Source organism: Amia ocellicauda, chromosome 9 (genome assembly GCF_036373705.1).
Source record: "Amia ocellicauda isolate fAmiCal2 chromosome 9, fAmiCal2.hap1, whole genome shotgun sequence".
In the NCBI taxonomy this organism is placed as follows: Eukaryota; Metazoa; Chordata; class Actinopteri; order Amiiformes; family Amiidae; genus Amia; species Amia ocellicauda.
In genome coordinates this window covers 29,371,418-29,399,063 of record NC_089858.1, presented here as the reverse complement: position 1 = coordinate 29,399,063, position 27,646 = coordinate 29,371,418, and the positions used below count along the sequence as shown (strand labels likewise).

The 27,646-nt window shown below is 40.2% G+C and overlaps 1 protein-coding gene across 1 annotated transcript in view; it reads right to left on the bottom strand.

Moving 5' to 3' along the window:
* pepd (peptidase D) overlaps window positions 1–27,646 on the bottom strand; it is a 125,967-nt gene that overhangs the window by 26,785 nt on the left and 71,536 nt on the right. The window contains exons 10-11 of the mRNA XM_066714019.1: window positions 15,652–15,720; window positions 13,905–13,982 (exon numbers count right to left, since the gene is read on the bottom strand). Coding sequence (XP_066570116.1) covers window positions 13,905–13,982; window positions 15,652–15,720 — 147 coding nt within the window. The remainder of the gene's footprint in view (window positions 1–13,904; window positions 13,983–15,651; window positions 15,721–27,646) is intronic.

The following is a 27,646-nucleotide window of genomic DNA, read 5'->3' as shown; positions in this document are numbered from 1 at the left end:
GAATATTAGTACAGAACACATTTGACTATCAGTGTAGGTAGCATTTTAATAAACAAATATGTGACATGGATTTGAACTGTTTTACTGGCCTTTATTTTAAAGGCAAACTGCATAAATGTGTACCATTGATTTATATCTTGTTCTAGGTCGGCAAAAAATGATGATTTCACTATTGGGATAGTTTGTCCTGGGAGGGGTATAGAAGGACACTCACTCAGGTGACTGACACTTTAAACTGAAGATCAGACTCTGTATTGAACAACAAGCACTATGTGGTAAGAAATTGGGGGGATTGGATTACGTGGTTTGAGAGCCCCATTTACCCTGCTGAACCTTGGTGGTCAGCTGAAGAGTTCCTCCCCGCTCTCCCCTCTAACACTAGGACCACTGATAAAAAATTATAAAACAAAGACCTCAACAGGAAATAAATCTAATAAAAATAAATGACTAAATAAATAAGCACTATCCTTGTATAAGCAAAATACTACTCTTTTCAATTTGATTGTCCTAGGTACACTGGATTATAAGATTAGTATTTATTGCGATCCTGCCATTTAAGTTCCACCTGAGTGTTTAATACACATACTTCGTAAAAGTCAAGAACAGACAACCGTGTATCTTTCACAGCTGCGGAGTAATCTCAAATTGCAAAAGTGAAACCCATCAAATTGATGTCATTGGTGGTGCTAGTGTTAATCAATATATGTTCCAGTGCTTTCTGTTCATGGTAAACAAGTTTTTCAAAACAAAAGCGATAAGGGCTTGTCTATGTAACACTGCTGTTGTATTTGAGCCAAACCCATTTCAATTTCTCACTTAAACTTCTCTCTCACTTCATACATACAAAATAATACTGAAACAAACTGTACTGGGCTTGACTGGTCTTTTGAGAAGCAAGAAGGGCAGGGGGTATAATTTAGCATGAGAACCAAAAGCCGCATCTCTTTGAGAACATTTAAGTGCCTCCTACAGCGTGTAGAAACTGACATGCTTTATCATTTTCTGTAAAAACCACGCACATTTTTGAAGAGTGAGAGATAAAAATCAAATATTTTCTGCCCTTGAGCGACTACCACAAAAACAATCTAGCCTTCTTTAGAGAAACAATTGTATGATTGAATAAAGGTAAACAAAGGCCATCATGCGCAGCTGTTAATGCAGCAATGTATATCGTTCAGCACAGAGCAACACGTCTGTGGCATGCTGTCTTAACTTGTGGCCGAGAGAGAGAGAGAGAGAGAGAGAGAGAGATTACTGGGGTTACAGCCATCTGATGTATGACGTAGCGTTTCAACAGGGACATGTTCAGTGCCACCATGCCTCTCCATTCAAACCAGTTTCAACTTGTATCAGCAACCCAGACTGTGCAGCAGGGGTCAACTGCAGTCCAACCAGTTTATTCTCCATATCTCTCGTCTCCACGGGCAGCTTGCACAATAATTTTGAATATGCCCCCAGATAACCGTAAGTCTTTTAAATGAATTGCACTTATGTGACAATCTTTTATTTCTTATTTGACTTCTGACTGCTGGCCCATTGTGAAATCAAAATGGCCCTACAGCTTTTCTAGTCATCTTCTCAAATACGCTAACGGCGCATAATCACTGCCTATCTCACCCCCATTGGGCTGGAGGAATAGCTTGCTTGTTTTATCCAAAAAAATAAAGAAGTATGTATTTAAGCTAACTGGCTGGGAAGGGGGTCAGTGAGTGCAGATTGTCATTCGGCAGAGTTGGAGGGCTGACTTCACAATACAAAGGTAGTCAGCAAACAGAATCGGACCAAAGTCCATCACCAACAGGGCAGAAGGCAGACTGAGATGGTGCCCCACTCACATGCACGGGGACTTACTCTGTGCTGCTAAATATAGCTTTTAAACAACCACCAATTACTGCAGGTTGGTTGATAACGCAGTGTTTATTTAATACAAAATTTAAATGCGGATTTAGGCTAATGTAGGGTAAAGGTTACAGCTTACAGAGCACTCAGCCTACAGACTGTGACACTCCCACTGAGCTCACTTTCTTCAAACACAGGTCAATATACAGTGGGGTACTTACAAATCGACATATTCCTAGGTGCCAAGTGTATAGTAATATCCTCTACTCAGATTGAAGGTTACTGCACATTCCTCTATGTAACTGCATTTCAGAGAATAGAAATATTCACCAATCACTCAATATGGAGACAGAATGTTTAATATGCGATGCACCAAAAAAAAAAAAAAAAAGTAAAAAATATGCATGCAATGTAATATGCATACAAAGTTACTGTGCACCTGGTAACCATTTCAACTACATTGTGGAGTTACGATAATCTGTTTCTGCTATATTTTTCTCACGTCAGATTTGTCCAAACCAAAATACAACCAAACCACAATCGCACACAACGTTACCAGAACAAAATATGTCAGCTGGGATATCATCCCAAAAGTGACTTTGTGGGGGGAGGGGTGATCTTTCAAAATGATATTGAGCCCAAACGTACGGCCATGGCCATTATTTAAATCAGGAAAAAAGAACAACGGGCTTGAACTGATGCACTCCCCAATCTCTTGACCCCAATGAAGCATTACAGGACAAGCTGGACCCAAGAGTGAACACAATAGATCAGCATGGGCATACATGTGCCCTCGGAGATGATTAGGAGTGAATGGACAGCAATAGATGGTGATACAATACTAAACCTGTGGAACAATGTCTAGAGTTTGCGTTAGCGTGACTGCCAACAAGGAGAGATTTTTTTTTACGTAAAACATTCCTTGGTTGCTAGTTCTGTTGTGAAAGGTATTGTAATATAACTCAATAGTTTATGCTGTTTCTTCTTTCATTAACTGTATTGTAGTAAGAGTATGGTACAATGTACTGGAATTCCAACACAACACAGAGATGACAGTGATCTCATCTTCTGAGGTTGGACTGAAGTGTTCAATGCTGGTGATAACGTTTTATAGGCTACAAGATAGAGGGCTATATATCTATGACTGGAGTTGTGAAGATGTGATCGGAGATGTTTATTGGCACCATCAAAGGGTGGAGAAAAAGCCAAATCAGTGGAGATGGGAGGAAAGAGAGTGTGAGGGTGAGATACAATCAGACAGGCAGTCGAAGATGAGAGGTGATAACGAGAGCAGCTATAGGGAGAGAAAAGGAATGGGACACGGGACAGGAAGTAGCAGAGAGATAAAGACAACAGACAAGAGCAGAAAGCTGTTGCTTAAAGAATATTAGGCAAGCAGTGACGTTACTCTTTACCCATTCTCACTAACCTGGAAGACCCCCTCTTGGCTCTCTGCTAGTCAACTGCTTGCTTATAGTCAGTTTTATTCCAGTTGATGAAAATATAGTAAACTTGTAGACGCATGTCAGTGTCTGGGGTCAAAATGATTAATTCTCATTGGCCAGTCTTTCTGAATAATGCTCAGGTGTGGCAGTCCAGACTTAGTCCAGGGGCATTATAATTGTGCTAGGTTAGTCATCTGAAAGCATTTAGAGGTTTCCTAAGCAAGAATTTGGTTTTCATTGTTTCATTCATTTACTTTTCATTATCAATGCTTTTAATACTATAAAAGGGTACAAATCAAATACTTACACTACTAAACAATAAGATTTCTTTACCCAGAAAAGGCCTTGTTAAACCGATCTCCTCAACACAGTAAGTTTCAATGAATCCATGCACAGGCTTAATAGAGTGAATAGAGTCCTATCATGAAATAAAGTCCCGAAACAAATCCAATGCATTTGTTTAAAGTTCAACCTTTTTATCAGCAACCACAAGATTTTTAATCATTCAATTTTACAACTTAATGTTCCGCTATCTTATCCGTGCAAAGCCTGCACAGTCTGCAGTTACATTGATCGTGTATAATGTAAACCAGGGCCACTGTGGTTGTGCGGTAAAACCAACTAACTTTCTGTGTCAGGCAGTAATCTGTAATAACACCAAGAATTTGGAGGGGGGGGGGTTAGCTGGCTGTAACGCTATAAATGCAGTGTGGGGGTATAAGACTGCATTTACTAAAATACAAATGTAAAATTATCTGAGGCTAGGTTTACTATCAATCATTGTAAAAGTTTCACAATACGAATCAAACAAAGGATTATAATATGAAATATAATAATAACGTCTTATTGATTCACTGAACATGCTGATTTGAAAGGGTGGAAAGTGTCCAGAAGGGGTTTGAATATTCTTATGCAATAATAAATAAATAAAAACAGACAGCAACTGTTCTGTTTTCAATCAAATCCGGCTAAAATGTTCTATTGCCTTTTATTTGGTAGATTTTCGGATCAAACACTGGTTTAAACAAAAATTTTGCTTCCACTAAGTACAAGTATCCTCAGATTCTAAGATTTTACATTAAAATGAATGTGCATTATGTTCAATTAATTACATTCTGTAGGTTCTGACTTGTCTTGTCTCTGAATTTGAAGCACTAACTATATCAATCCTCCTTAACCGGAGAAAAGGCTCTGAATTTCACTGACTCTATAGTAAGAGTTCAGTTTAGAGTTCAACAAGGAGAGAGCAAGAAGTTCAGTAAGTGTAGTGCGCCATTGTGCTCAAATCTACCTTGGCCAGAACTCCTCCATTCAAAAACGAAAAGTGAACAGGCACACACGGCCACATGGAACTGTTGGAACTGGGGGGGGAAACTCTGTCAACCATAAGATCCTGCCTGCATCTTTTCTTTTAAGGTGGTGACATAATGACTTGTTGGCATTAACTGTCCGATATCAAAGTCAGCAAATGCGAAAAGAAAATGGCATGGTTGAGAACTAAATTGGGTTATGGGTCACTGGCATCGATTCTGTCGTGTCTGAAGTCCGAGGAGAGAGAGAGAGAGAGAGAGAGAGAGAGAGACAATGTGCTCTGTCACTACTGAGGTTAAATCCTGACTCAGAGTCACATGGGCCACTCCTGCAGCTCCACCCTCACATGATCGCAGAGCTGCCCTTTGAACCACACAGCTGGTAGAAGTTCACCCAGCAGAACAAAAGCAGGCATCCCTGTAATTTGCTACCTTTTTTTGCTAATGTACACACCGCCCCCCCGGCTGCTTTGTTAAGTGGTTTATCATGCGGCGCGATTCATTCGCAGCATTCACAAACTTATCATAAATGCCTAAGCAATGACAGGTCTCTCTTCAGGGCCCAGGTTAACCCCCTTAGATTTCCTCCTGATTACAGAGCAGGCCCTTCCTTCATTTTAATGCTAAGCTCTTCAGCAGGCTGACAACGAACGTGCACTTTCCTTCTAAAGGCAGAGGAGTTATATACTACTCAAAGGAGTAGTTCAAGTTAATCCTATTCACGGTATTAAGATTGCAACCTATATAATACTCCACTGAGAGGCTGCATTGGATTGCTCAGTGCATTTTGTGCTGAGTTTTGTTATATTATCAACAATTATTATCAACCCTCCCCGGCCCCCCCGCCGCAAAGCGCAACTTATCTGTGATGGCAATGCTACATGCAAGTGTATATTGTTATCTAGAGTTGGGGGCTTTTCTTTTCCCATCTTTTAGATAATATCAGGGCATTTTAGGTTATACACTGCAGTCCTGTCAGCTTGGGAATGGGTTAATTATTACTCATTACATTCTGAGGGTTTGGATAAAACGCACAAAAAGCGCCAAATGTGACGACAACGTAACCAAATAAAATCAGAGTGAAATAATGCACAGACAATATTTTAATGCAGAAAATGGATTTACACTTCAATTAATCCAACAACCAGATATACAGCACAGGCTAAAGCAGGATGGAAACTCTCTTTAGAATTTATATTTTCAAAATTTGACACAAAAGGTAAAGACCAAGACTGTAAAATAATAAAAATAATTATATTTACACACACACACACACAATTTAAACCTGAAAAAACAGTGCTCCTCCTTAATACTCCCTAGCTATCCAGGCCGAGTGACTTCTGTGAGGAGTAAATAATTGACTAGGTGCTGAACGCGACTGTATAACTGGAGATAAAGATGAAAATTAAATGAGGTCAGTTGGTTAAGGCCAGTCTCATTTCACCCAGCATTAAAGTATTTCGTGCAGTACTAAGCATATGCTGCTGCCCGCCCTATCCTGCAATGGGTGATTAATCAGGCTAAAACAGACCTTAAATGTCACCGTGTCAAAATGTGTGCCTTAATGCATTTGCACGTAATTTTGCGTCGACAGGCATTTTCCCTCCTTCAATAGCAAAACAGTTATATCTGAGCCAGAAGTACACATATAAGCGACATCTGAAACATTGTTTGACATGTTGGCAAGCTTTCAAAACAAATAGTGGAAGGTTTCATATTAAAATAAAATAGGTTGTTTGTTTCCATGCAGTGGGCTAGTTAAAAAGAGAGAATTAGAGAGAGAAATAAAAAAGCCAAACATTTCAATTTAATCAATAAAGTAAATAGTATTAGTACTTAGTACTAGCTTCTTGTAACTACTGTTATGATTAACTGTGCAGCTACAGATAGTGCTTTAAGTCTTTGCTATATGGAAGTGGATAAGTATCTGTCTCCATATTGCTGAAATATATCAGAATGTAAAATGTTGAAGGCTTCTGACTCACAGAATTGGCATTGTGTTTCCTGTCTTTGAAAGTCAACAAGGCAGCAGCAGAAGTAGAGATGACCCGTTTCAAAGGCTTTAGTCTTTTCAGTCTTTTCAAAGCAATAATGCCACCATGTGGATGTCTAGTGAATCAGCATACACTGGCATTTTCTCACAAACACCCACACACGCATACAAACACAAACACAAGCAAACCCACACACACACACACACAAACAAACCTACACACACACATACACATAATCAAGGGCCCATTATCACATCTGTTTTGTTCCAGGCTTAAAACTGATGTCAAGTTACATTTTAAAACCCAACAGTCAATAAGACATGAAACTGTCAAATGTGTTGCTCACATTCATGTACAAGGCTTATTGTCATGCTTCAGATAACTTCCTTCATCTTCCGTCACTGTGTTTCCATCACTCTTAATGGAAGCCCTTCTTACTATTGACTGGCACACAGATCCTGTCTGTTGACTGGCCTTGTTGATATGGATTCAGATTCACAGAGTTTGCACACGGGGAAGGAAACGCAGTCCTGTGCGGACAACTGGAAAAAATCAACTGAAACTAAAATCAATTTCAGTGTGCCAGGCAATTTATGAAATAATAACACAACCAACCCATGTATGTAGAGTGACTGCAGATCAGCCCCTGTTGGGGAGTCTGGTGCAGACGGCCAAAGATACATCGCATCAAGCCTGCCTTAGTGGGTAGAAAGGATTTACTCCAGGCAAAACACCAACACCTCCGAACATTGCGTGATCAAACCAGGGGGGTTTGTGTACCTAGGCTGTAACTCAGGGCCTTGACTGCATGTTCAAGCTTGCTCGTGTCACTTAAGAATGAAGTCAAACTAAACAAACTCTAAAAAAATAATTTAAAAAATAGCTACAAATGTATAAAAACTCATGAGAACTTCACTTCAGTCTTGAGGTCAAATCCACAGATATAACCAGGAGGTGTAACCGTGGTATTCAAACAAGGAGGAGACTTGAATATGCCCCTACACTTTTAACTGTCAATAAACCTGTTCTTTCTGTCTATGAGGGTTAAACACTCTCCAGATACAACATCCCCAGGTACACTGTATATATAACAGAATCTGCACAGGTAATATAAATCTTGTTGCTATCATCCTGTTTGAATTATGAGTTATTACTTAAATTAATTGGAAAACAAAACAACGCATTTGACAGCATTGCACTTGACTTGAACTGCACTAGACAGATTTCTCCTGATTCAGAAACTAGTTGTTTCAAGTATTACTGCTTCTAACAATATAATAGAAGCAATATATTCCAGAAGGTATTGCAAAAACATAGCTATAAAGTGGAGCTGAAGAGGTTCTGTTTTTTGGTTATATATATATATAAAAAAAAAAAAAAAAGATACATTAAAATAGTGAGGGAAAAAAGTATTTGATCCCCTGCTGATTTTGTATGTTTGCCCACTGACAAAGAAATGATCAGTCTATAATTTTAATGGTAGGTGTATTTTAACAGTGAGAGACAGAATAACAACAAAAAAATCCAGAAAAACGCATTTCAAACAAGTTGTTATAAATTGATTTGCATGTTAATGAGGGAAATAAGTATTTGATCCCCTATCAATCAGCAAGATTTCTGGCTCCCAGTTGTCTTTTATACAGGTAACGAGCTGAGATTAGGAGCACTTTCTTAAAGGGAGTGCTCCTAATCTCAGCTCGTTACCTGTATAAAAGACACCTGTCCACAGAAGCAATCAATCAATCAGATTCCAAACTCTCCACCATGGCCAAGACCAAAGAGCTGTCCAAGGATGTCAGGGACAACATTGTAGACCTACACAAGGCTGGAATGGGCTACAAGACCATCGCCAAGCAGCTTGGTGAGAAGGTGACAACAGACAACAAAATAACTGTCAGTCTCCCTCGGTCTGGGGCTCCATGCAAGATCTCACCTCGTGGAGTTTCAATGATCTTGAGAACGGTGAAGAATCTTGTTAATGATCTCAAGGCAGCTGGGACCATTGTCACCAAGAAAACAATTCATAACACACTACGCCGTGAAGGACTGAAATCCTGCAGCGCCCGCAAGGTCCCCCTGCTCAAGAAAACACATGTACAGGCCCGTCTGAAGTTTGCCAATGAACATCTGAATGATTCAGAGGAGAACTGGGTGAAAGTGTTGTGGTCAGATGAGACCAAAATCGAGCTCTTTGGCATCAACTCAACTCGCCATGTTTGGAGGAGGAGGAATGACCTCAAGAACACCATCCCCACCGTCAAACATGGAAGTGGAAACATTATGCTTTGGGGGTGTTTTTCTGCTAAGGGGACAGGACAACTGCACCGCATCAAAGGGACGATGGACGGGGCCATGTACCGTCAAATCTTGGGTGAGAACCTCCTTCCCTCAGCCAGGGCATTGAAAATGGGTCGTGGATGGGTATTCCAGCATGACAATGACCCAAAACACACGGCCAAGGCAGCAAAGGAGTGGCTCAAGAAGAAGCACATTAAGGTCCTGGAGTGGCCTAGCCAGTCTCCAGACCTTAATCCCATAGAAAATCTGTGGAGGGAGCTGAAGGTTCGAGTTGCCAAACATCAGCCTCGAAACCTTAATGACTTGCAGAGGATCTGCAAAGAGAAGTGGGACAAAATCCCTCCTGAGATGTGTGCAAACCTGGTGGCCAACTACAAGAAACGTCTGACCTCTGTGATTGCTAACAAGGGTTTTGCCACCAAGTACTAAGTCGAAGGGGTCAAATACTTATTTCACTCATTAACATGGAAATCAATTTATAACTTTTTTGAAATGCGTTTTTCTGGATTTTGTTGTTGTTATTCTGTCTCTCACTGCTAAAATACACCTACCATTAAAATTATAGACTGATCATTTCTTTGTCAGTGGGCAAACGTACAAAATCAGCAGGGGATCAAATACTTTTTTCCTTCACTGTATATATTAAAATATTAGAACTGACCAATGACTGATGTCCTCTCCAGATGTTCCAAGGTTGGCAAATGATGTATGAGGGCATTAAGAGTATGACGTGTTTATTAGAGTTACTTTAATGGTTTTACTTACAAAACGTTGGAGAATACAGGTTCCTTATATAGTTTAATATTTAACTTGTTATCTCTCATGATTTAAAATGATTAATAAGATCTTAATTACATGGTGCCAGGATTAATTCATTCCGCCTTTCTCATTCAAGTACATACAAATGTTGTGGGGTTTTGAGCTTGTCTCAGTCTGTGGGTCAAGTGAAGTCACTCTCCTAGGACAGGTGACTGAAACCTTCAGAAGTTTAAGCCCTGGCTTTGTCCTAAGGTGGTGTTTTAGTCTTGACTAAAATTGACCATGGATTATATACATCATTTTGTTGTCAATGTTGACGTACAAATTGGCTATTCTAATTAGAAAAGTAAAAGCTTAACACAGCAAAACACAACATAGTGGATTGGCTCAGTGGGGACTGTGACAAAAAACAGTGTGCCCTTTGTTCCCTGCCAAACCGTTAAAAGAAATACAAAACACTGTGCAAATACACTGGCTTTTCTGGTCCCCAAGACAGGGATTTAACATATGTGGTCAGATTACAAAACCTTTGATCCAAGCAAAACAGAATGAGCCAGTAACCCACTGCCTTCAAGATGCTGTTCCCCATCCACAGGGGATTTGTACATTTTGCACAGCACAGGAGAAAGTCGGTCACATAGACAATAATAACAAACTAATTCACTTGCTCAATTATTATTATTTGTGTTTTAATTCTTCTAGAAGGGGTCAAAGGGCAAATCCGAGGAGCATGCCACATCCTGTGTACAAACAGGAGCACATCTTGAAAAGAGTCCATAGAAGTTAAATATGGGAAATTACAGGTAACTAACTTAAACCACAATGACAAAACGGTGAGAATAGGTGTTGGTAACCACATATTGTTCTTTAATATGCCTCCAAAGTTACAGTGAGGATTTATCTGTCCTAATAGGGATACACAACCTCTGTCCAAAGTTGTATTTAACTCCAAAACTGGGAAGTATGACTAATAATCAAAACACAACCTGTCAAAGCTGAAATCTGATTAACTTTGCTTCAATTTCAAATGTATCACATGATAATACTCTGCATATTTCAAATGGTAGTAGGAAAGTACGGAACAATAATGCCAAGAATTACAGTACAGTCTCTAGGCTTATTTTCAACAGATCCCTAGCTTATAAACTGATTTATACACTCTGCGAAAGAGACCATATCAGGGCTGCCCTTCGGAGGAGTTCATTTAGAGCTGAGAGATGTTCTTTGGTTCCATGTTGTGTTTTGCAATGTCATTGGCACAACCATGCATCCCTACAATGTAAACTCTTAAAAAAAAAAAAAAAAAAAAAAAAAACTTGCTGAACAAACTTTCTACTATTAAATAGCCCTGCATAGGTCATACCTGGAGTGTGCTGTGCAAAATAATATTGCATTTAATTTACTGTTTGTGCAACATCCATTTGAAAGGTCTACAGAGCTGTATTTCACAAAAATAATAATAGTAACTGTTCTATTTCCTTGTATGTATTGAGATGATGTGCTTTCAATACATCCAATAAGAATGAATAGAAGGATGTTAAATAGTCCCATTGAAATGTTATGCGTTAAGGTCTTTTTAATATTCAAATGTTTCACTTCATCATGCCAGCTACACCACATCTGGTCAATTACAGAAGTGTAAATGCATCTAAAACAGTGGGGATTAAACCCAGGAGCGGTTGAGACTTGTATAGGGGGAGGATGGCTGGGGACTTGATTCAAGTATTCCAAATCCACACAGTTGAACCCAAGGGATGACTTCAAGCAGAACCATGAAAAGTGGACCAGACGTCATCTCATTAAGACCGGGTCCAATGAAGACTGGAAACGACGGGTACTTATTTACACAAAGAACTCCATGCATCTGGAGAGAAGGAGTTACCAGCCATGTGACTGAAACTAGCTCTCTGGGCTCCTTCCAGTTGGATGACATTGTGGGATGAGGTAGTAATTTACAACATGAGCCAAATGACTTCTTATATGTTATATCGGATGCATTCTTATCATCTACATTGAACAGAAATTCATTTTTTGTGTGTAATCTGAATTTATAACTAAAACCAAAACTTCTCACAAGTGAAATGAGATTCTGTCGTTATTGTTGTATTCTAATTCCCATGGCTATAAAAAGAACAGTTTTGTATGATGGGATTCGTGTGCGCCGTTCCCAAGCACCTGACTTTTTTGTGGTAGCATTTTGGGATTTGTGAGGTGCCAAAACCCAGGTTAGGATGAAAGAATGTGATTTTAAATAGTATTTTTAAAATAGTAGGTGGAGTGTGGGGATACATTAAACTAATTGAATAATGCATCAGTGGTTTTAATGTGCCACAAAACATAGTTGATTTATTTTCCTGGATTTTTTTTTCTTCTTTAAAGTCAGGTGATATATGGAGCCGTGGTACTTCTGATAAAAAAAAAAAATGCTTGGTGTAAACCCACTTGACAAAGTATGTGGATTCAGTTTTACATTGGAGGCTGAAATGATGACAATGCCTGCAAACCTTGTAATTAGCAAGGAAAAAAAGGCAGGGTCCACACAAACTACTGATTCTCTTGGGAATGTATTAATAAAAAAATAAAATAAAATAAGACAGGTGACATGTTTGGTGGCATGCTCCTGCAAATGGCTCGCTTCAAAACAACTTGGCAATCACAGCTGAAACTTCTCAGGCGCTCTGTCAGAGCGTAAGCAATGGGTGTGTTGAGTAATTGAGTCTCAGAGTGAGAGTGCTCAAAAACTACTCTGGTCACCAGAGACAATACTCCAAGGCACCCTGAGCAGTGACACTGAGCAAAAATCATTAAACTGATTCTTTCACTGAACTGCCCTTGCTACCTGACCTGCCTAGGCTGTTTATTTCGGATTCAGATCCTCTCCCACAGTATATTTATGCAGGATCCACTCTGCCATTAAGCTCATCTCATGACAATTCAATGGGATAAAGGTCAAGAGGACATGACAGGCCAACACATACATTGCAAAATCTATTCCTTTATTATCCGAATGTAAGTAAAGTGGGTCGAGTCTGTGGCTTTTGGGGCAGTATGATATTAAAAACACAGCCCACATCCCCAGTCCTGAGGGAGTTAAATGACTGAATATTTTAATTCCTTTGCTAATGCATCTTCTATCATTACTAGATCTCTCGTATGCTGGGCTCAGTCGGGAGTCTGATCAACCTTAATCTAGCTTCAAGTTACACTCACTGTCTTGTACTGTAAACACTACATAACATTTTGACAGGTTTTCTTCTCACATATTGCTTCTTTTAGTATGTAAGAAGGGTGAATTGTTAAATCTTTCCAAAATGCATTTCTAAATAATTTTTTAAGCCCTTATGTTTTAGTACCCACATTTCAGGGCTTCCTCGTTTTCACAAAGGTTTTCCAGCTGCAACTCTGCCCATCTCAGAAGCTTCTCAAAAATGTCTCATGCAATCGAAGAAACTAATTTTCCAATCTTGTGTTCACATTAAATCTGTGTTTTGTAGTATTGACTTGATACACGTTTTGCTTGAATATGGATCTGTTAATGAGGCACAATTTATTTATTTTTAATTATCAAACCACACAATTACCTTTAAGGTACTGAGTTATACAACATATCCTCAATGCACGTTTACAACTTCAATGAGAAGCTGAGGATTCTGCAATAAACACCTTCCAAAAGAAGACCAACACTGCACTACCTCAGATTGTGCACTAGAGGGCCCCCTTATTCCATATGCCTTCATTCACCCATATAATAATCACCAGTGGACTCGGGTTACAATTGAGAACTGAACAATCTATTAGTATTCATCAAGTAATATGTTACTTAGGTTAGGGTTCAACACAAGGAGTGAATAATAAAAACGGTACAGTTAATGAGTTAAATTCAGTGCAGTAGCCTTGAAGACAGATGATGTCAGCTGAGGCTTATACTTTACAGAGTGCTAAATGATCTGATAGTATGTAATTATATGGGTTGTGATGCTTTGATAAGCTACAGTTATGTCATTATGTGGTAAATGGAGATGAAACCGCTGAAAGAAGTGTTAGGATACAATCTAGGAGCACAGGCCAACATCGCACAGCACATAGCTTCCCGCACAAAATGCGACTTTCAGTATTCAAAATATATATTGTTCACACAACATTACATATTACAGTAAGTACAATAAGTGCAATCTGTAGTTTTAAATAGACATACATCATTATCTATAAATACACATATACATAAATAATGATGATGATTATTTTGTGCTGTAACTCACCAAATATCTCCATCTTCAATGGTCTTGCTGTTGGGTGCCCCAGCGTGACCATAATGCAGAATGGATGCGTTGGTTCCACTGAAAGAAAAATGTCATCATCTTTACAAGGAGATTCATATATACTCACACAACACCAAACATTGTGTACTCTGTAACCCATTTTATAGATATTTGACACCAATTAAATCCCAATGAATACCCAGTAGGCAGCTACTAAATTAATCTTCATTTAGTTTAAAAGACATTACAGTGCATGTGAAAGACGAGGCAAAACTAACAGCAATCGACTTACAGATGAAAATCAAAATACGTATTAATGAGTACATAACTTTTAAATTGCCCTAGTGGGATGCTAAAACATATATGGATTACTGCAACAGTCAGCATTTTAAAGAGGTGTCACAGTGCCCTCTAGTGCCGAAGTCTAGACAGAACATACATCTTCTCATTTCCAAGTTATCCATTATAAAGCAGAGACACTGTTTTGATCTTGCAGTACAAAATCATAAGGTAAATCAATTCAGAAAGTCTAAACCCAAGTTCGACAATGAAGATCTAGTAGCACTGAGATTTGGGTGCATTTCCTAAAATTTAAAAGAGCCATCCATCCATCCAAGAGCCTTGCAGAGATCTAGAGATGCCAGGCCCCCCATCACAAACCTGGCTGCTCAGGCAGCAGCCCCTATAGCACCATGGCCCACCACTAAAGTGCCAGGGCTCTCACCAGGAGCCCACAGCGGGCTGAAACCCAGCACGGCACACACACAACTCTGCTGTATCTCACAGGGCCAGCTACAGCACTGCAGGACTGCTTGGGGCTTTCAGGCATTCAAGTGAAAACAGGATGTGCAGAATTAGGGTGTGAAGATTGATGGTACAGTACAGAAACACAGAACAAAAGGGGGGGGTTCTCTAATTATACCTGGCATACAGGATCTGTAAGAGACATCTTTAGCATACTTGGAACTGGGGATAAACAGGGAACTGGGTATTGCAGAAATAATAAAAAATAGATATACAGATATGTGGATATAGATATGTACACAGATATACAGATACATCTATATCCTCCTCTTCTTCCTCATCAGTATTGTTATACCATACATACATCCCTGCTTCGTTGTGTCATCTGCAGTTCCTGCACTTCATATACGGTGCAGGGGTTAGCGCTGCTGCCTCTGGGACCCAGGTTCGATTCTGGCCTTGGGCGCCTGCCTGTGTGGCGTGTGCATGTTCTCCCCGTGTCCGCGTGGGTTTTCTCCGGGTCCAGTTTCCTCCCACATTCCAAAGACACGCTGCTCGAGTTGCTTGGCTACTCTCACAATTGCCCTGTAGTCATGTGTGTGTGTGTCACAAACCTGTCTGGCCATATATAGGCTGATGGTGATGATATATATATTACACACACACATACATATATATATATTTCACAATAACTATAGCTTGCCATTTTAACTCTGTCAGGCACGTGCTTGCTTTATGTTTAGATTGAGAATATAACTCCAACTCATCAGCACACAGTATTCAGTTTTCATTTCCGCAAAGGCATCACGCTTAATTTACACTTTCTATGTTTGCAGTTTAAGGGCAACTTTCAAACCCCCTTCCGTTTCACAGTGTCCCAGTGACTAAGGAGCCATATGGGCACTCTGATGAATCTGGCAACACGAGACTTCACACACAGCGTGGACAAAACGAAGCAGCGACTTTGGATTTCCTCAAAAATGAAAGTGCAGGACGATCTTACCTTCCGCAGATGCAGGTGTAGGAGGTGTGACGCATGCCTCCTTGCTTGTAGCAGTAGTGCTGGAACAGACTACAATGAAAGAAAAACGACACGTTCAATCTCAATATCACAAGCCTAAAACTAGCACCTGGCTTTTATTTATCACGGAATGAGGAAGCACAGGATAAACAACTGTTATTTATGGAAATGGTAGGTGTCTAACTTTTGTGGCAAAGGAGTCTAAAATCTTTTACAGCCATATCACATTGTATTCAAGCTCTATCTAGCATGTCCAAATAAATGGTGGCCATTCCACAACACTGGGTATGAAACTGCAATCCTGTCGCCATGCGTTTGCTCACAGTGCACCCGATACTGCAATGACTGTAACGCACACGGATGCACACAGTTAGTCGGTATTTTCAAATTAAGATGCACATGACTGTGAATTATAAAGTCTTCATCAGTGGAAAGAAGTGGCTGACAACCTTCCCATGCAGCTAGATGGAGAGTGAAACTGGACCCAGCACTGAAGTAGCTACGTGCGCATTGTTTCTCATATTTCTTCAGTCCCAGGCAACACAACATCACAGAATTACTGTGCATTTCAAGGGCGTTAATGACACATATGTCAAGGAGACTGGAGATGATATTCCATACCTGACTTTAAAAACGCAATTCTATTTTTGTTTGTTTCCTTCGAGAAGACATCAGGATTCATACAAACTGATAATTTATTTGCTGCCGCTGTTCGTATCTTCAAACAGATGACTCGGTACATGTGTTGGGATATGCTATAATGCTCCTCAGATAAAAGGTGCTTGCAATGGGGGTGGGGGGGAAGAGGACCATATGAACATTTTAATTATTTCCTTAATACCTCATTAGTGATTCCTGGCAGTCCGGCTTTACATATTTATTAAGAGACTTTTCCTGTGGCTTCCGCTCAGATGCAAGGCAGGCAATGGGGATTTTCTGATGTTCAAAGAACACAGGTCTATATCAGTCAGTACTCATCCGCTAAGTAACTCTGGCCTTTCATTTCTTCCCAAAGCCTCACTGGAGAATTACTCCACTACCTCATTTTCAACACACTGCCAAACACAAAGACGCACATAAACCAGACAGCCAACTTTAGGAGGGATATCATTTCTCAAACACTACGAATTGGATAGATTGTTGGCTCATGGTTTATTTTAAGAGCTGACTGTTAACAACCAGGTTAAAAATACACAATTATAAATGTCTGTAATAGTCAGAAGATGGAAAGCAGTTTCTGTATATTTATTAACACATACAATTACTGCATGCTAATTAATATAATCAACTTACAATTCAATATTAATAAATAATAGTTGAAAGAAAAAGATGTTTGCAACTATTGTTAAGCCTAACCTTGCCAAATACAGCTGCAATGCAATAGTAAATAATTCACTATATGTAAACTAACCTTTAACAAAATAATGATGTACATTAACATATACATTATATTACATTGTCTATGAGATTTATTGATTTATCAAATCTTATTTCAGTGTTAAAGTTCATCTTTACCACTTGTTTTAGTTTAAAGGTGTATTATGGCAGTACCATTGAGGAGCCAAGGTGCTGAAAAATACAGCTTTATACTTCTCTACATTTTACTGCAATAATAGAAGTAACACACCTGTAATAACACTTTGATTATTTCTCTTCCCTCTACAGCTGAAGTGGGGATTCATACCCTTTATTTGAAACCATGATGTTCTGCAATCTATTTAGTTTATTACGTTATTAATTCCACTGTACATTTTATCAGACATTGACACCCAGAAAGAAAATATGACAAGACGGTTGAATGTGGTTAAAGGTGTGAAAACATTTTGAATGCGATTCCCCAGTTATATATAATTTCTATCAATTTCTAATATTATTTTCAATTTCTATGATTTCTGCTTTTGTAGATGTTTTATAATCTGATTTAATGACAGCACAATAAAGACCCATGATATCACAAGGGGGGGGGGTGGATAAATAATTAAAGTGATTCTCTTATTAATATATGTGAAAGGTGTCAAATGTTGATGTAACTATGTATACGAATACAAATGACTGGAGTGTTACAACTGTAGGAATTTGTGAGAAAGTGCCATGCTGTACCTTCTTCGCGAATATATTTTGAAAGCCCAATATTTCACATCATAAAAGCATTTCACACTTTGGCACATTTATGCAGACTCACTTAGCTCCACAAATTGTGCAAGTGACAAGCTTTACAAAAGTCAGAATTACGCTTCATTTCCCAGAGGTATGAATTCCAGGGGTGGTAGCACAACCTCTCCCTTTTCCCAGTACCAACGATAACAGAGATCTATACAGAAAATAGGTAAAACAACTATTGAGCAATAAGTACGAGGAGTTCATGTCTGATATTGTTTTAATATGATGTTCGCCCGGCAATATTCCTACGCGGGAGACACTGTGGACCTGTGGGTGGGAAAGTTGAGCTTCCTGCAGTTCAGTCGGCATTGAATTATGAGGCACTGACGACATAAGGTTCTGCATTATTACTTTCCTGACTCCACAGTTGAATCTAAATACGCACAGTGAGGAACTCCGCGAGACTTGCACGCTGGACTTTGCCAGGTGCAGAAAGTGATTCATGGACAGAGATCCAGCCCCCCAGCAGAGAGAGAAAGAAAGAGAGAGAGAGAGAGAGAGAGGTGAAGGAGGGCTAACAGATGCTGCAGCGCACAGCACATGGAACAGCCACGGCTTCTTTAACTGGCAAAAGTGTTGTAATTAATTAGGGGGCGACAGATGTTGAGCAGGCTATCTTTGATAGGATTATTTACACTTCTCCACCACTGAGATGAAGGTTTAATTAAAAAACGCAACAAGTTTAAACCCTGCAAGGAGATGCATTCCTCTGTGTGGGATACTGCATTAAGGATGCATCTCTATAACATACAACAACAGACAAGGCTATTGATTGCTTGGATTCAGCAGGAGGTAGTGACTATCTTAATTATCTCAAGGGCAGAACAATAGAAATTTAAATACCTATTTAAATATGTAATTTAATAGTCAAGCAGTTGAAAATTTAAGAGTATCAGGATATTATTTTCATTAATATGAAAGAGAAATGTACATTGCATGGATAGGACTCGAATTTGCCCTTTTGCATCATGCAGGGGGGAATCAAGACAAGCTGAATTAAACAGCCAGACAGCAGACAACTACAGACTTTGACAGTAAGAGCATCCCCTAATAGTATAGTATGCACTGTGTGTTTTCTTTTTATGGCGCAGCACATAAAAGTTGAAGAAGAAGCACTTAACTCTCACCGCTAGGTCTTCACCTCATTAGATTTCATTTCATTCAACGTCAAAATGTACTATTCTGCAGGACTGATTAGCATTTTTAGTTTCCAGGCCTGTTTACTCCAGCAGCCCATTCCACAGGCCTGTCCTTCAGAGGACTTCATCAAAACAACTTCATATTCCATTCTTTGCCCTTCGTTGTAATTAGCACGAAGCATCTGAGAGTCGGGCACTGATGGAAATATGAATAAGGCTAGAGTCCACTGTGTAATGTGTGGAGCCTAATGTAACATTTCCATCCTAGACTGCATATCTAATGTAGATCTCGGACTACATTTCTTCCCTGATTTCCCCAGCTATTTTGGGGATTATCAGACATTCAATTCCCTGCTTTGGGCTTTGGGTGGAAATATCCATTTAGACACCGAAGGCCTCACAAAAATAACTAATTTCATGATTCCTATTCTAATCTTGAGTCTTATTACTGGATTCATTTGTGGACTTTCCTATATTAATGGAATGAGCAGTTATCAGGATTAAGGTAACATCTAAGTAAACGGTCCCACCGTCTTATATAGTTGAGTGCCACCTAATGAGATTTACTAATCTCTCCATTGGAGGTTTCTATGGCTGGTCTCTGGGTTCAACGCAGATCTTAATTAAATGAACTGTAATCTACTATTTTTAAACTACACCAAGAGCCTATCCCCAAGTAGAGTCATGTGTTATACCACATGTAACTCCAGGTTGAGAATCTGGAAAAAAAAACAATTTGTTTAATATATGTTTAACCACAAAATCCTTGAATCCTAATTATTAAAACTCAAACTAAATATCACAGAAGTTTAGGCTGTTACACTAAGCCACAGAAATTTGATTTAAATATGAGCTTGATAACTACAATAGAACACACATTATTAAAGCCCTGTTTGAAGACATTCATATGGGATTAAACAGTGGGATAAAACTTCTATAATCGTCACACTGAAATTTAGAAGGACATATTAAGTTCACTTCAAAGAGATGAAAATACAGCTGAGTTTGGCCGCTCTGAACTAGTGTTAACTATCCAAAACATTGTGCATTGCAGCTGGGCCCCGATCAGACCTCCCCTTCCTCAACTTTTCACTTTCATGCCAAAACCGAGCGGTTGTTGAATTCCGACATCGTTAGGATCGCTTTAAAGAAGGCTGTGTCTGATTAGAAACAGAAACAGAAAAAGAAAAGGAAGAAAAAGAAAAAAGACAAGTGAGAAAGGGAAACAAAACCGACAGAAGAAAGAAAACAATGCAGATCAAAAGATAGACTATCAGTCTGTAATGAAAAAAATATTTTGGGAAAGGTTAATAAAATAAAGAAATAAATTAATTAGGTAGGCTGTCTGCCAAGTGTGCTCAGCAAAACGCTTCCCTTCTCACCTTGTTAAAACGCGTTGCTTTAAAAAGACATCTCACGTTCTTTTAATCAGCATAAAAGGGAGACAAATCAAATGGAGGTGCGTCTTTAATGACTGCATAATGAGTGCTAGGCAGGTTTCACAGGCACACAGAAAATATATATTGCTACTGCTGAGGAAGTGCACCCTGTCTTCCACACCTGTAACACAAGATGAATGAATGCGGATGAAATCCACTCTTAATAAGCGTGTGGCATCTTTTACAAAGAAAGGACGTGGACGAGGCGAGCCATGTCCACGTCCCCCGGTTCGGGAGCCCACGGGCATTTCATAGCATATGAGTCACTGTATTATTTTTATCTCCCCGTTCCCTGCGAGTGTAAGCTATACAATATTCCCCTTTGCGGCCCAAGAAGCTGCAGCGCCTAATTACAATATGATACCGCCATGACCTTTGTATTTGTCAGAACGTTTTCATGCTAAACGTGCATTTTACGACGGAGGCACGTATAAATAATGCATTAATCAGCGACCTACCATGTTCGCTGCGCATGAAAAGGTCAAGTTTTTTTTTTTTTTTTTTCTCTCTCTCTCTCTCTCTCTCTTTTGGATGGGCCTCAGGCTCTAATTGGGTGACTGTTGCGGTCTTCTCGCTGGGTGATAATGAAGGGACCGGGCCGTGTTTAGAAGGAAAATGGTACAGGGAAGGGATGATTTGAGGTTTGCCTTTCATGCAGAGGCTTGTTGAGGGCCTCTGGGGTTTCATTCGACTGAAAATGGGGGAGGATATTTATAGCGATCAATGCACTAACGAATAACAAAGATCGTCTGCTATTCAATGTCATATTTCTACCTGTGCAGCGCTCTGACAGCCGGCTCTCTTTAAATATTAAAGCTGATGCGCATGAGTAGATGTCGTTTTCACAGGCGTTCTGTCTCCTTGCTTGGTAGGTGGATTCTGAACTCCCATACAACGCCTAGTTAGAAATGCCCAGTGTACTAAAGCAGGAATCTAGAACAATACCCAAGGCCTCAATAGTGTCCTAATCTATACAGTGATGATGAGGAAATGTCTATTCATTGCCAAATCCAGTAATCAGAGGCAAAAGGAACAAAACAGACAAATCCATTCAGAATCTAAAGCAACAGGGAGTTCTTGGCGCACAACTGGCTGAGCGCAGGGCAGTTCCCAGTTTCTGACACCAGCTCTCCGTGGCTCCTTGGGCACAGGTGTACCTTGTTAGCAGTCGCAGCTGTATCATATCCTCTGATTGGTGTAATCGCTGGGTTGCTAGGCCTGCAGAGCGAGAACTAGCAGACAGATTTGACAGCATGTGTTCTGGAGGAGACTTACTCTCTCCCATCCCTGCTGCAGAAACACAGAGGGGGACGAGTTGACTAATTGGCGATTTTGCGTTGGGAGAAAATTTTGAGAGAAAAAAAACAAACTTGAAAAAATTAAATTAAAAAAAATACAGAGATAGGGAAAAGAGTCTCAGGATTATAATTAAGGGGCACCTAATGCAAATGCAGAGCAATTACTGAGCGAAGCACCTCATTGCTCTACTCTTAAGAAATATGCCTTCGCCAGTGTGTCAAAGTGGCAGAGTCCCGATTAATACTTAGTTAAAGCCATCTCAGATGGCAGGTAATCAACCCTGCCCACAACAGGGAGAGACAAATGGACCCACATTAAGGAGACTAATGGCTGGCATGTTTAGTGGAGTGCCAGCGACTCTGCCGTGTAGGGGGCACACGTCCATTCACCCCGCCGGGTGGAGCGGACACGTGATCGAACACAGGCGGGATATAAAAAGCAACCAGAGCCTTGCAGAGGGAGGGAGAGCTGCACTTTCCACTTCACTGCGAGTGCAGGAAGCAGCTTTGAACAAATGATGAATCCCTCCACCCCCCTTCCTTTCCTCTTTCATCCTTGAGTTTAACTAAGATCATCCGTTCTCCAAGTAAGCAGGGCTCGCATCGATACAAAATGTCAATTCTTGCCCGTCTCATGAGATGTAGATTAATTTTCCACAGAGAGCTTGTTCAGTGTTTTATTAATAGAGACTCCGCGAGGATGGAGAGGGAGTGAGGAGAGGGGGCTGGGTAGCAGGCCGGGCGGTAACTCCGGAGACCTGGACAAGATAAACTGGATCATGAAAGGCGGTAAGACCTTCAAAACACTGTAAATAACTTTTGTGAGATGTGGTGGGGAGGGAGCGGCCGCCACACTCTGCCTACCAGGACAAGCAGCGTGACGCCGGGGCTGATTAATGTCATGGAGACTGCTGGCATTTTTACATCTGCACAGCAGCGGCACACAGACAACTCAGATTAAGGTGCAAAAGGCCGCGTGGCTCCATTCATCGCGTCCTGGACAGCTCTGGTACATAAATAGACAGTGGATTTGTCAAGCCCAAGTGCTCAAAAAAAACAGCCAAGCCAGAATAAATAAGGGCAAGGGAAAGACTTATGCACTGGAGTTATTACAGTGAGGAAAGAAAATCAGTGTGTGTGTGTGTTCCTCCCTTTAGTTTAAAGGGAGAAAAACAAAAGGTCCCTACTGCATGTATGAAAAACGTGGATTTGTCTCAGTTGCCTTATACGCAAACAGACTTGAGCCAAAACAAATGAGAAACAGGTCTTTTCTCTCTTTCCTGTGCAATGAAGAGCCCCTGCTGCTGCGACTGCTGCTGATGATCTGGATGTCTGACCTTCCGCTTGTAAAAAAATAAAAGACACGCAAAGGCATTCTGCAAAACAGGACTAGTATCTATCATTAATTAAGTGTATACCATAACAGGTGCCCTAGACAACAGGTCCCTGCTAGCTTTGTAGGCAATCTGTCTCATTTACAGTCGCACCGCTCTGTGGGCTCCGCTGGCTTTATAGTGCTGCTGAGATTTGCAGGCATGATGCAGTCTGTAATTTTAAAGGATGTCACTTTTGTTCATCGTTTTTATTGCTGTGCATTTGCATACTCGTATAACATATCAAGGACTTTCCTTTATGTCTGTGAGCAGAAATCTACAATAAACATGACCCCTCCAGTAAATAATCGGGCAGAAGTTGCACATATTATCAGATCAACAGAGCAGCCAGCTGAAAAGGATGGTGTAGATTTAAAAGAAAGAAAATAAGTATCACATTATAGCAGTTGTACTTAACACCCACTAATGCTAGAGCTAGGAAATAGGCCTCTATGATGCCATCAAAACTGCCGGAGGCTGAGCCACTGGCAACAGAGATCAGGAGCTCTCTCAGGTCAGTGGGGGGGCAAAAATCCTGCAAGGAAATATGAGAAGGCCAGACACCAGAGCCTCCCCCGTGATTCTCCTGGGAATTTGAGAGTATGTGGTGTTATTGCGGCTCTCCCTGTCAAAGCTCACTTTTAAGTGATATCGTAGCTCTTTGGCACGGTGAGGATGGCACCACAGAAATAAGCAAATGACTTTATGTTGTATATATTCAGTACATACAGAGGGCAACGTGCGTGTTATTTCAATGTCTCCAGGTGTACAGAAGGGGGTATTGTGGGGTGCCAAGTTGTAAACTGGAAACTCACATTATGGGTAAAAATAAAAAGTTGCCCATTCTAAATGTGTATAGAAATCTGTGACTATGAAAGCCAAGAGTACTGTGCCATGCGTGCGACTCAGAGCATGGGCCAGTGGCCATGCTCTCTGCTCAGTGCCTGTCTGCAATACGCCCGTGTGCAGAAATAGCCACTCTTCCAGCTGCAGTCTCAGAGAGGGACACTTAAAGCAGTGACCATGTAATGTTATTGGTAAGGATCATCGCGAATGGCCAACCTCATTCTGCTATCTCACTTGATATGCAGGACTTCCAACCACAGCAGAACACAGAATCTCTTCAGACTCTAGTGAGTCTTCACTTTCTTTAAAGAAGGATATGCATTTGTTTTCATTTTCAAATAAAGTTTGCAGAGGACAGAGACATTTTTGAATTTTGGATGACTGTTAAAAAACATTTTAATTGTGTTTAATTTAGCTTCTCTCATAGAAAGCTACTACCTATGACTCAATGTTGTTCTCTGTAAAGTGTTGCTGAATGTAGTCTGTTTAGTGGCCATGCCAATGTTGTGCACTTGTAGTATATTGTATATTATTTTACTAAGAAGTGTAAATTGCCTTGGATAAAGCCACATACTCTACTACTAATAATAATATAAAAAACAATTACAACAACTATTACAATAGCTGTAACAATAACAATAATCTCAGTACTGATAAGCATGAAAATATTCCTCACTCCTCTTTGAGAGACAATTCCTTTTAGAAAACTACAGTAAAAGTGTGTTGTTTACTTCTGTCAGGTGAATTAATTCCCCTCCATTACAATTAACAGCACGCTCAAATCAATCCCTCTGTATGCGTCAAGCACATTCCCCATGGAATCACCCCCACCCCCATTTAAATCTGAGTGCACCTTCAGATATGCTACATCCAAAAAAAAAAAATTATGCAACAGAACAGCTGGTACCTGAAAGGATTGACACAGGGGACTGTAATCCAGGCTGAAGGTAAACTCTGATGAACTTTGCCGTGCTGCAGGTTAAGCATTAGATGACTTCAATAACCCACAGCATATGTTGATTAAAATAATTTAAATTTCATATGGATTAAATACTATATATACACTCACCTAAAGGATTATTAGGAACACCACACTAATACTGTGTTTGACCCCCTTTCGCCTTCAGAACTGCCTTAATTCTACGTGGCATTGATTCAACAAGGTGCTGAAAGCATTCTTTAGAAATGTTGGCCCATATTGATAGGATAGCATCTTGCAGTTGATGGAGATTTGTGGGATGCACATCCAGGACACGAAGCTCCTGTTCCACCACATCCCAAAGATGCTCTATTGGGTTGAGATCTGGTGACTGTGGGGGCCAGTTTAGTACAGTGAACTCATTGTCATGTTCAAGAAACCAATTTGAAATGATTCGACCTTTGTGACATGGTGCATTATCCTGCTGGAAGTAGCCATCAGAAGATGGGTACATGGTGGTCATAAAGGGATGGACATGGTCAGAAACAATGCTCAGGTAGGCCGTGGCATTTAAACGATGCCCAATTGGCACTAAGGGGCCTAAAGTGTGCCAAGAAAACATCCCCCACACCATTACACCACCACCACCAGCCTGCACAGTGGTAACAAGGCATGATGGATCCATGTTCTCATTCTGTTTACGCCAAATCCTGACTCTACCATCTGAATGTCTCAACAGAAATCGAGACTCATCAGACCAGGCAACATTTTTCCAGTCTTCAACTGTCCAATTTTGGTGAGCTTGTGCAAATTGTAGCCTCTTTTTCCTATTTGTAGTGGAGATGAGTGGTACCCGGTGGGGTCTTCTGCTGTTGTAGCCCATCCGCCTCAAGGTTGTACGTGTTGTGGCTTCACAAATGCTTTGCTGCATACCTCGGTTGTAACGAGTGGTTATTTCAGTCAAAGTTGCTCTTCTATCAGCTTGAATCAGTCGGCCCATTCTCCTCTGACCTCTAGCATCAACAAGGCATTTTCGCCCACAGGACTGCCGCATACTGGATGTTTTTCCCTTTTCACACCATTCTTTGTAAACCCTAGAAATGGTTGTGCGTGAAAATCCCAGTAACTGAGCAGATTGTGAAATACTCAGACCGGCCCGTCTGGCACCAACAACCATGCCACGCTCAAAATTGCTTAAATCACCTTTCTTTCCCATTCAGACATTCAGTTTGGAGTTCAGGAGATTGTCTTGACCAGGACCACACCCCAAAATGCATTGAAGCAACTGCCATGTGATTGGTTGGTTAGATAATTGCATTAATGAGAAATTGAACAGGTGTTCCTAATAATCCTTTAGGTGAGTGTATATATATATATATATATATACACATTTTTAAGTAGTCTGTGCCCAATCCCATCAGTTAATCTGGTACAGTGTGCAAAGCTTCTGTGCAGCCGTCATCGGAGGAGACAAAATCACGCCGCCTTCTCAGTTGGAAAACAACAATGAATGTGTAAGAGGTGTGTGCTGATATCAGTCTCTTCAAGCAGTTGAAATGGTTCTTTGTGTTCTTGGAGCCTGAAACTAGCCTGTACCATTTTTTTTTCTCAAGGGAATTCATCATCAAGGTCTTTGTCTTTCTTTTAATTCACCACTGAGAAAGCTGGAGCCCCACTTCTGTATCCCAAGGTCATTCTGTATTGTCGGCTATGGAGGCATTCTATTAAGCAAAATGTGTTCTGCGTAAGATTTTACCCACGTGCACCAGCGGATAAAGCTCTGCAATTGAAACATGAACCCACACATTTTAAACCCAGTTAGAGTGCGTGCTAACTCTGGGTTATCCTCATTATTCTATAGAGCTCTAGCAAATCAATTTTCAAAAGAAAAGCAGCCAGCAAAGAAGCAGAAAAGAAAATAACAAAATGCATTTGGGTTTGATGGGTTTTTGTTATATTACTGCAGCTGGAGAATAAATCAGAAGTAACCAAGATTACTTTGTATGGGCATTTATCCAAGCAAATGAGTTGCAAACGTTTGAAGATTAACAATGATGCATTTCAAAGAGTTTGCAACGGCAATAGGATGCCCTTGTCATCCTTAAAGACCTGGCATGTTCACTGAAAGCATTTAATTGCTTCCAAGTCAGTGCGTACTACACATACAGCAGCAGGGACTAAGATACAGAATCCCAATGCACAAGAGTTTAAGCAATTTTTACGAGGTTTGAGGCCCTGTATATAAGACACCATCAGATGCTTAGATATTTAGTGCATATTACCATATGAAGTGATTAAAAGTTTTCAGTTTTTTTCAGTTAATTGTCGAAAGGCACCATTTTTTTTTTTACATGTTTATGGAACTGGCCAGATATTAAATTTACGTCTATGGAGTCTACAGCCAAATGTGCATATCAAGCTTGATCAAAGACTGAAGAGCTTGAGAACTCTGATGCTAGGTCTGTGTATAATTGCATTTGAAACCAAATTTATTTAATTTGGCCGTGCTGTTTTTTTATACATTTCTCTATTAAGTGTGGCATTTATTTGAGCCCAGGTGGTGTGGCAGGGAGTCAACATGATTTATTCAAGGACATTGCCTATGAGAAACTCGCCATTTGTGCATTCAGGGACGAGGCACAAACATGAACCAAGGCCCCAAAAAGCTGCTTTCAGTTCCTCTCTGCGCAAACCCAGACAAAAATCAAATAATTAAAAAAAAAAAAAATAGAATGCCTTGAAACCAGGGGCTCATTATAATTACAAATTAGAGCGATGGCCTTCATCTGCATTTCAATTGCAC